We start from the raw sequence: 11,857 nt of genomic DNA on the forward strand, positions 1-11,857 counted from the left end.
GTCAATGAAGATATAATTTGCACTTATAATTGGATATTTCAAATTCAAACCATTATATTTTTCCTTCAGGTTTACCTGAATGAGTTTAAAAAACTCCATCTAGTGTGACTAATACACAGTAAATGCTATACATTCGAATTGGGCTAGTAAATTGGAATGAGCTGTAGATTGAACCCAACAAAAGCACTGCTTTGACAATTTTGTCGACCTTTGTCTTATCAACCAAGTTGGCTCCTTAAGGGAATGAACACACTGAACTGAATCCCTCAAGAGTATACCTGTTTTGTTACAATGATAATTCTGAAATATAAATCATTTGCATCATGAAAATAATTGATAATCCATAAAACTTTTAAATTGAAGCTAGTTATTTCATTATCATTATTTGAAAAATACATTTTTTTCTACTTCTCATTTGATATTGTATACACAACAAAAATTAGTGAAAAATTATTTCTCCAAAATTTCTTTTCTATTCCTTGTAACTGCTGAAATGAAAACAATTATTGTGCTTATTTCAAGGGAGCAAACATATCTGATATTCGTATCTCAGATGTTTCAAGAATCAATACAGTGTTTTGTTTTTTGAAAGGTATGCATCTCGTTGAACATAACACAAGGTCTAACTCGTCGAACATATAGTAGGTATCTGCTCATAAGATCTCATTAAACTTGATCCGAATATTTTAATTCGGATAACAATTTCAATCACAATTTATATTTTTAGGTAGCAAATGTTTATCCCACCAGTATCTCCGATTATCATTCTTTTCCAATTGAGTGACTCGCATCATTACGTTATCAAGTATATTTTTTGAAATAGTTATGCTTTTCTAACTTTTTGATAACCCCCATATGATCATTATTTCAAAAACTTCAAGGTAATTAGTCTGATTGAAAGTAACCCGCTGATGGTATATAATGAGATAGGTCAGAATAAAATTCAACAGTCACGATTGAATGAGAAAAAAATGTCTTTCGTCATACGTTCAGACCTCCTACTTTTATCCGTTTTCTGTTGGAGTGGTATTTGCAATGGTAAGGAAATTACTTGTTATTACTCATCGTCTTCATTAATTAACATGAACAGCTCCTGAGCATTCGTGGGCTTAAATTAAATTCAACTATTTACTCCATACAATGTGCGTAATAAGCATTAAATATTTGACAAAGAGATATTTTGTCTTTATACTTCTCTATATCTATACAAAAAATGTGGAAATCTCCCAAAGAAAGAAAGAAAGTCAGCAATTTTGAAATGGAATCTTCACAAAGATTCCCACATTTTTGGTGTGAAGATGGAGAAGTAGAAATCCAAAACATTTCTTTCCCAAAAATTATTGCATACTTCTTTCAATTTGAAAATTCAAATAACATATTTATCTTGTGCAAAAAAAGTGAAAATAATATATAAACAGCTTTCATTTCAGGATTCCCTCTGAGATACAAATATATATACGAGGGCGGTCGTCATGTTGATGTCGGAAACTTTTCAGACCGCCCCCGTATAGTCAATAAATCATTTGCATAACCAACAAAATGATTTGAAATAACCATATAAATTTTTTATGTTCTTGAATTTTCGATAATGGATGAAAGAATACATAAATTCGAATATAAGCCAAAGAAATTTCATAATCAGTCAAGGTACGTTAGTATGATTGAATTCATTTTTTGGTTCTTCGTTTCTTAGATTTCTTGTAGTGAAAATATTTCATTTTTCCAGTACAGGAAGCAACGATTTAAAAGCCGAAGTGTGATTTCCTATTTCATATCACGAGAAAAAAATATGATCATGATATTTTCATTAGTAGGTTCGTTGAAAGTCAAAAATATTTTGAAAATATACCATAGCGAAGGACGGAACTATGTTCTTGAATGGACAATCTTTTCATATTTGGATTCCTTGTGGATATACATCAAGCAAGTCAGAAGATCTGTTAAATCTGTTTTTCTGTTTATCAATTGTGCCAAAAATCATTTCAACTGTCCGCATTTCCAATTAAAAATCACTTTGAGAGTCTATTTCATCATGAAAATATTGTATACAATGGATTGATAACTATACTTTTTGTATTCATGTCATAACTGTATTCGAAAATCCGAGTTTTCAGGGTAAAATTTTGCAAATAAAGTTACGTATTCTCAAAAAGCAACTTGACAACAGATACTCGTATATTGTCTCATTTTTCTCTTCCTCTTTTTCAAGATACTCACAATTTTATCCACTATGTCTTTGGTTGGTGACGGTTTATCTGCATCATTTAACAAAACCGCAATTGAAAGTTTTTTTTATGTATAGAATAGTATGTTTATATAATTTATGATAGAAATATGGTAAATGGGGCTTTGAAAAATTTCAATGATGACAATTATTTCACTGATGACATGACTACTTCGAATTCTTTAGCCATATTGATACAATGTTCATTTATTTTCTTGTACATTTTTTCATTATTCGTGGTAAGCATTTATGAACAGTTTTAATGAACATTATATTCGATTAAAATATTTCCTTGAAAATTATTATGATATTTCATAGGTCTCATCATCAACAAGATGGTATCTCCTAAACAAACTATTATAAAAAAACCATTTCTCCTCATATGAGCATTGGGGTTTTTTGCTAAAGATAATGTTGAAAATGATATTCTTCCATAATTTCTGTCAAATCTGTCATATCCATGAGATGAAAGAATTGTTTGGTTAAATCAAAAATAATAATTCGGTGGGGTGGGATGCTATTTCCTTAAAAATTCTGAAAACTCTTCCCAACAGGGCTTTGAGTGCGTTGGCGGAGGCAATAAATTTCTCATTCTACATCCCATCGTGTCTGAAAATTGCCACAATCATTCCTTTACATAAAGAAGGCGATCTTGATAACCCCACTAATTTTAGGCCAATTGCTTTGCTACCCGTCTTGTCTAAAGTTATAGAAAAATTGGTAAAAAACGAGTAATATTCTTCCTCGAAAAAAACAATATAATGAATGTATTCCAGTTTGGCTTTCAGTCCTCAAAAAGAACACAAGACACCATATTTTCCCTCCTGGAAAACCTGTACACCAATCTTAATGAAAGAGAATCTGCGGCGGCCTTGTTTTGTGACCTAACCAAGGCCTTCGATTGTGAATACCACATGCTACTTCTCCGCAAGCTAGAAGTTTACGGATTCATTGTTTTGGTTTGAGACGTACCTTTCTCATCGGTGGCAGAATGTTCTATTAGATGGAATTTCATCAGAGAAACATTTCATTTGCAGTGGGGTCCCACAAGGTTCGGTTTTGGAATCGGTGTTGTTCCTTATTTATGTCAATGAGTTAGTCCATGTGGACATAAGTGGTAAATTCAAATGTTTCGCTGATGACACCACTATCCTCCGGCATAGCAAAACTGACTCAAATTTACTTGATCAAATCATCGTCGACATAAGAATGGTGAAAGAGTAGTGTGATTCTAATCTTTTATCATTCAACATCGACAAAACAAATGTGATCACGTTTGGATGTAACATAAAGGAAGTACTCTAGGAAAACGATGAAAATCTAAAATTTGATTTCCATGTACCCGGACAGTAGCCGTTTGGTTTCTACGTGTCTGCTTTGTACACTCACTCAAATCGATCGCCGTGTTGGTCGCTGGTCGCTAGTCTGAACGATCGATTTTCACTTGCTATCGTCCAACCCGTGCTAGGAGTCACAGTTAAAACGTAAGATCTCGTTAATCCTTAGCTCGTTCCAACTTCTGAGGGTTTTCGTTCGTAGGGGTGCGACAGCTGGTTAACGGAAAAACAGATTTCAAACAGATTTTTTAAACAGATGTCGACTACTTATGTAAAAGACTAGCAGCAAGATGTCATGCAATGAGAGTTGTTGCAAGAGAGTTAGATACTACTATTACAAGATCAGTTTATTTTGCACAAATTGAGTCCTATTCACGTTATGGAATTTATTTTTGGGGAAATTGTGCACAATTTCATTTCAATATGGTATTCTCTCTACAAAGAAGATCCATCATATTTATGCAAGGCTAGCACAGGGCTTCATGCCGCCCATTATTTGTGAAGCAAAACAAATCTGACTTCAGTATGTCTTTTTGTTTTAGAAACAGTGTGTCTTATCTACAAAAAATATATAATCCAATTTAATACAACACGTCAGTCTTACTTCATTTCCTTTCCAACACGTACTCTAGTCCTTACACAAAATTGTATTATTTTCAATAGCAAGAAGTTATTTAATCACCTTTCCATTGATTTAAGGCGAATATATAATGAGAAGAAATTCAGAAAGAAAGTAAAAGAATTTCTTGTTGGAAGGCCCTTTTATAGGGCCTTCCTAGACCTGAAACATTCTGGGTAAATGCTATACTACTACTCCTCAGATCAGTTTCATTCGTGAAGTTTTAATAGCAATTTTGGAGTCCATTCAGTAATACGATGTTGATAATATCAGATATTACCAACGGTGGAAGATTTTAAAATATGTATCTTCTTCTACAGTAAATAATGACTCTCATGAATGATTTTGATCAACTGATCTTCACCCCTTGTAACACAGAGGAACCTGCGTTATTTTTTAAAGTAGAATATTCATATTTTTGGACTTTCTGACCCAATTATTGAATATTCTATCGTCTCAAATAGTATTTTTTCTTGTGAGCACACCCTTCGTGTTCTAGACAAAAGCATTTTTGTCTGTTGATCTCTTATTCGATTCGAAGTTCATGAATAATAATAATAAATAATCAACAAAAATACCTACTGAAACATAATTGGAACAAAGAAAATAAAAATGACATGATTGATATTTTTGCAACAAAAAACCTAAATGACTTGTCAAGATTCATCCTCACTATAAACTTTCAATATTTTTGTAGGAGCTCCCGCGAGTGTAGACGATTTTTATCTGGGAACGGAGAAGGTGAGTGTTAGACGTTTTGTCTTTAATTCAGAAGTAAACTCTGAGGCTGATATTTTTTTTAGGTTTCTCGAGACGACGCAGTTGTGCTTTGTCAAGAACGATCTATGGAACTTGTTAGCATTCAAGATTCTGAGAAAAATGAAGCTATTTACGAATTATTGAAAAAACATGGTAAGTGGAGTAAGAAAAGCAGCATTTTGAAAGCAAGCATTTTGAAAATACTTGACTTATTTCTTCGAATTATGCATACTCGTTGGATATGAATTGAAATCAGAATGATATCAGAATGAAAGATCATGTTTTACGCAATTTGATCTATCGCTACAAAAAAGGTAAAAACCATTGAAATTGTTTCAAAGCTCTCTAACGAGAAGAAAATAGTAATATGATTTCAATTTCGAAACATTTACATTTAACTCTAATTCAGTGCCGCAATCATTTACTAATATGATTGACGTAAAATTATTTTCGAATAGCAATTAATAATTTAAGTGAGTATATACCTTCTAAATTAAACTCGAATACAGTTATAGTCTGCATATTGTATTATATTTCCGAAAATAAATACAAGAAAAAAATTTAAAAAATTCACTGATATTAAATTTGGTTATTCATATTGATCTACTCTGTAGAAGAAGACACAAAATTCGTCCCTCAACGTGAATTATTGTATCATAAATTCTGAGGATACTCTTGCGAACATTTCTTCGTTATCCTTCATTTTCATCTACCAATATAAAAAGATTCAATGTTTATTATTTTCGTTACCCTCTTTCCTTTATAATCTCATCAATTTTGATGACTTTATACTGATGGATCCAAAGCAAGAATGTTGACAGAAGTATTGTAATATACTCATAATATCAAAATACAATCCAAACTTGAGAGATAATCGAATGTGTTTTCTTCAGATTGGTTTTCTCTCAGAATTTTGATGGGGAAAATTCACTTGAACTTCCTTCATCGACTGATGGAAATTGCTTGAAACTGAATATAAATACATTGTTCGACTCAACCGTCCTTGAAGAACAAACCCGACTAAGAAACAGCGATAACATCTCCTGTTATGAAGACACCTCCTATAGAATTGATATCCACAAATATCAAAGATGAATGAGGATCCCCACGGCGGTCCGTTGGGAAACCAAGTTTCGACATCACGGAAAGAGATTGATCATTTGGAATTGGCCGCGGTGGTAGTGCGCCCGACTCACGATCGAAAGACCAGGGGTTCGATTCCCGCCTCGACCAGATATTTTTCTCGAGAGAATTTATCTGGTTGACGCTGGAATGATTCTGCAACCGTGTTTGGAATCACACGTTGAAAGTAAAGACCTCGTTAGTTCTCAGCTCGCACAAGTTTCTCGACTTCTGAGAGTTTCTGTTCGTATGGGGGTGAAACTTATTAGTTCTTATCTTTTCAATAGAAAACAATGCGTTTGAGTGAACGGTAAAACATAAGAACCTTCATATTGTTAGTCATGAATTATCCCAAAGTTCGGTTTTGGGCCCTCTCCTTTTTATCATTTATTATAATGACCTCAGCTGCTTTATGTCACCTTATAGGTCAGTTCTCTTTGCAGACGACTCAACGTTTATTATTTCTGTGAAAAACAACGTAAATTTGGATGCTTCACTGGATTTCGCTACTAACAAGGCAAATGAATGGTTTGCAGCAAACAAATTAAAATAAAATAATGATGAAACACAAACAATGCAAATATCAGTAAATAACCAAGCAACTGTTAATCAAGAAACAAATAGCGTAGAACTGCTTGGCTTAGTGCTGGACCACAGACTAAACTGGCAGACACCTATTGATCAATTAGTTAAAAAACTATCTAGTTCCTTATTTATTTTACGACAATTGAAAACAATAACTAATTTTACAACTCCTAAAATCACGTATTTTTCACTGTTTCACTCTCACATTAGCTATGGCATTACTATCTGGGGTAATTCCTCCCATGTGATAACAATTTTTAAAATGCAGAAGAAGGCAATAAGGGTACTTGCCGAAGTAAGTTTCAGAGATCACTTTTTAAAAAAAAATTGAAAATCATGCCTTTACCATGTTTGCTTTTATTTCACACTTTAATTGAAATTCATAGAAGTCAGTCGGTGTTGCCGAGAAATTCGGATGTACCCAGCTACAACACCCGCAATGCTCACCTTATCCGAAGCAGCCGTTTTCGACTAAATATCTCACAGTCGAACTCGGTGAACTATGAGCTTTTTAACACATTGCCATCAAATGTGAAAAAATCGAGTACTAATGCCTTTAAAAAAGTATCTTCTTAAATATTGTTTTTACACTGTTGAGAATTACATTGCACATTGCCGAGCAAACCGTATTGCCGCATCTCTGCTGTGAAAGTTTAATAACATATTTTAACTCAATTCCTAAATTCCTGTTTCAACTGTATTTGCTGTCAAATTTTATGTAAAAAGTTTTTATTGGACTTTCTTTTTTGACGTGCTACAAACAAACATATTGTAAAGTAGTTAAATAAAATCTATCTATCTATCTACCTCCTTCAGAGGAGCTCTAAAATTCGATGCGTCTACATAACTGAAAAGTACTGAATAGTTATCAAAAGTTCGGATATTCCTTTGTCACGGTTTTCTTTGAGATATATTTACGAGCCTCCATTGCGCACTTGACTTGGTTTGCAGAAGAGTCCAAGACTTGTTACCAAGTTGGTCGGATTATTTGGTCTGTAAATAGTCCCACGAGTAGCTAGAGAAAAGAGGTTCATCACGACAGAGCCCGGCATCATTCTACCTAATACGAGAGAATGCATGGTTCTGTGATTTTTCAATTATGGATAGTGAGTGGGTTCAGAATCAGATACTCATATCTCAAGATGAGGCAAGGCTACAGAGCAGTTGATTATGTGACTCATTCGTAGAATGAAGCCTTCCATACTTTGGAATAACGACAGGGTCATACCGATAATCCTTACAGTGAAGAAGTATTGTCTAGATGAATGTACAGAACTCGCATTCTTTGCTGATAACTCCTACTCAGCAAACACGATCCTCAAACCTGATGTTCACTTGTATCACGGAAAAGGTAATGTTAATAGTGATGAAGATGGTATTGTATGTTATCTGAAAGACAACGGTAGATCATGAAATAATTGGAATGTAGGTTTTTGGCTTTCTACCTTTCCATCTTCATGCAGTTTGTATCTGAGAGTAACTACCTATTTCGAACCTGATTGCTTTTTTTCTCCCTTCAAAAAGTACTCCCAAACGCCTTTCTTTCCAGAAAACTAATTCCTCCTAAAATATTCCCCTCTCAATTCAATTGAAATATTTCATTCAAGTTAACTTCAAAACAAGTTATTGAAGACAACAATGAAAAAATTACTGCTACTAATGCAAGAAAATTCCTATGCAAAGGAATCATGGAAATCGGCTGGAGTGATGTTTGCCATTTTATCATGCAATAGTTTATTCAAATATAAAAGTTTTATTATTCCTTATTATAACTCTACCAAATATAAATAGAACTACACATGAAGTATCCCCTTTCGAATTGAAAAAAAAATCGAGATCAGCCAACGTTGGGAGAAATTTTCGTTGAACAAAAATATTTCGACGAATTGAGGAAGTCTTCCTTTTTTGAAGTTGTTAGAGGAGCATCAATATAATTGGCTCAATACAGAAGACAACTGAATATGGGATGATATTCAGCCACATGATATTCATTTGGTTAACAATTATGACTGAAACTCAAATATATATTCGCGAAGTACATTTCAATAAGCCACATTTTCACCAACTATCTATCTTGAAATGTTCTAACAATTTTTTGCAGATATCAATTATCCCGTTTGGACATCCGGATATCAAAGTTCCAATGGATCAATCTGGACCTGGTTGAACGGAGGAGAATTCAAATATTTCAACTGGGGTCCAGGAGAGCCTAATTCTGCTAGAGGCAACGAGAGTTGTTTGGAAGTGTTCAAAAAGAATACCGAAGTTTTATGGAACGACCAACCATGTGAAGATAAGCGTGGTTTCATTTGTGAAAAAGTACAAAACGAATGTGAGACAGAATTAGTTAGTGTCAGCGTTAATGAGAATGTATGCTCCATAAGCGCATCTGAACCAAATATTCCTGCTAAGAAGTTCTATCTTAGTACACAAAAGGTTAGTCTGAACTTTCGACAAATAATAGAAATGTTATTGTCTCGATTAGAATATTTGAAACAATATGTATAACAACTTCTCAAAACATATAACGGCAACAAACATATAGAAGGTAGTCTAATTAGCAAGGGAGAAGTTAGTTTAACCTATTCAAAAAACACTTTATTGTGAGATTTTCACTAAACAGTTTAATAAAATCGCAACACGTGTTTCGCCATACAATGGATTATTCGTGCTGCTCAATGTTCAAACTCATCCAAACCTATTTGTTTCAACTCTCTTCATTTTGAAAAGTTAAAGTTTCAAGGTTCCAATTGAAAAAATTGTCTCAGGCAACTTTGGATTATTTTCGCTATATTTGATGAAACTTGGTATGTTATCTGGTAGAATTTTGATGAGAATTGTTGTATACAACTATCATTGAAAAATTCAAAACGAATCCCTTTTGAAATAATTCTTTGTATTCATTCAATTCATCGCAAATACTCTTGGATTGACAAGAGTATGATTGTATGAGATTGAATCGTTACTTACCATACATCCTGTATAACATTTTGCTGGTGGATGAGAATTCAAAATTTATATTGAAATAAATAACATCGAACTAAAAATTTAAAAATAATTTTTGAGTAAGCTCAAAACAATAACGAACGAAAAATAATAGTATTATTGTGGGTTTCAAATAAAGCAGCAGGCGAGCGTGTTGATAAAAAAATACTTTCTTCAAATGAAGTGAAGTGAGTTCGAATTATATCTAGGAAAAGATCGAAAACATCAAGCAATAATGTCGATAATTCTCTCAAATACAGATCCCGAGCATTCAAACGGGAAAAAAGAAGTACAAAACAAACATACATGTTATATATTCCAAAGCTACGATACAACATACATATAAGTGATGCTAATAAAAGCGTGTTGATTAATGGAAATATTCATGAAGAAAGCTTAAAAAAGAATCACTCTATTTCAAAAAATAGCAGGCTTCAGTAATACCATCTTTTGTTTATGATGTCCATTGTTTTTTAAACCCCAACTATAACAAATCGGCTTTGATTCATATTTATTAACTGTATATCAGTGACTAATGAAAACCACTTACGTTTAAGCAAATAAGAATGGTCGATATATAAAAAAATTAAAAATATATCATTGCAGGTTTGCTTGCATGAAAAATACAAAAGCCAAATAAAATGATTTTTTTCAACATATATCACTAAATTATCTTTATTTTTCAGGCAACGTATGCCCAGGCATTGAAAAGTTGTTCTGACATGTTCATGCAACTTGCTGAATTACGGAATGAAGAAGAAAATAACGCCTTATACAAAGTGATGCACGGAATAGGTAAAATCATTTCTGAAATTCATTCACATAATAACATTGAAAATTCTTCACTTACTAGTACTTTTCGATTATAATGATGAAATATGATTGTTTCCATAGATTGTATACTTCAGATTTGAATATTCGAAATGAATCAATCATAAAAACTAATGAAAGAGGCATGAAGTAAAGAGTTGTCTTTATTCAAGAACTCAAACATATATTTTATTCTATCACAAAAGATACTGATACTCCAACCCAAAATTCCATAAAATACAAACATTACACTGAGGATACACTACAAAAACACACTTTTGTCTATTTTCCACTATATTTCTTTATTGTTGACCGGTTTCGGCTATTATACCATTTTCAAAACTAACTGATTACATTTAAATCCGAGTAATTTATAGCTATATTATTCTAGCATAAATGATTTGATATACCTGATATATCTGATATACCTGATATCCGGTACCTGCGTTTCATATACCTGTAAAATCCATGAACATAACAAAGCTTTCAATATAATGTAGGTTTTGGGATCTGGACTATAGTTTCAGGAGAGGACTATTGTGTTTTTGTAGTGTATCCTCAGTGAACATGAATTTCCACAAAATAAACAAGTTGTCAATCGAAGAAGACAAACATTACAATAGCATGACTCCATTTGTCAATACCATCATTTTTAATGATGAAATTCTTCAAAAAAAGTCATTTCATTAGATATAGAAGTCAATATTTTTCAATGAAAGCAAGAATACTTGAGATTTCCATTGTCATTTTGAACGTCTGAACACATCAGTTTTTATTGCTTTTTATCTGTTTCTCATCATTTTTCACAGCAACAACCCCATACTGGACTGCAGGACACAGAAACCCTGGTGGTAGCTGGGAATGGTTGAACAACGAACCTATTACTTATTTCAACTGGAGAGCAGGAGAACCCAATTCCGCCTCAAACGTAGGAGCCTGCCTCGAAGTTTTCGTTTCAGACAAAACCTTATTATGGAATGATCAAATTTGCTCCGACGAACGCTTTTTCGTTTGCCAAAAAGTAGATCCTGTTGTGCAAATAGCTGTGAAAGGAAAACTTACTCTTCCTAGTGGATCAGGAAACAATCAGGAGAAAGACTGTTCTGTGGTTGTGAAAAATTTGTAATTGGATATTGTTATAGTTTTTTTTAAATGAAATCTTGAAAGAAAATCAATAAATCGTGAAATTGTTCTGCTTATACACGAGTTTTATTAATTTCAGTATCGTTCTTCTTACAACTGTGCCTTGTTAATGAATAGAATCAACTGATACTGTTGAAAATATAAAACTATTGAAATTGAAGTATCTGCAGAAATATTTCGTGAAGGGTATGATACAGATAGAGAGTCGGTGAAACTGGTGCAAATTTGTTCATTTTCAGATACTATTGACTAATCACAAAATATCAGATCTGC

The 11,857-nt window shown here is 33.0% G+C and overlaps 1 protein-coding gene across 1 annotated transcript; it reads left to right on the top strand.

The window, feature by feature from the left end:
- The first annotated feature begins 911 nt into the window (after positions 1 to 911).
- LOC111511301 (macrophage mannose receptor 1) lies at positions 912 to 11,640 on the top strand. Its single transcript, XM_023167318.2, has 6 exons — positions 912 to 1,038; positions 4,878 to 4,921; positions 4,984 to 5,092; positions 8,748 to 9,082; positions 10,318 to 10,426; positions 11,251 to 11,640. The coding sequence occupies exons 1-6, from the start codon at positions 912 to 914 to the stop codon at positions 11,565 to 11,567; spliced, it is 1,041 nt and encodes a 346-aa protein (XP_023023086.2). The 3' UTR covers positions 11,568 to 11,640.
- The last annotated feature ends 217 nt before the right edge of the window (positions 11,641 to 11,857 follow it).

This window comes from Leptinotarsa decemlineata, unplaced genomic scaffold, assembly GCF_025532065.1.
Source record: "Leptinotarsa decemlineata unplaced genomic scaffold, Ldec_3_MD MMD2_P_RNA_scaffold_2, whole genome shotgun sequence".
Classification (NCBI taxonomy): Eukaryota; Metazoa; Arthropoda; class Insecta; order Coleoptera; family Chrysomelidae; genus Leptinotarsa; species Leptinotarsa decemlineata.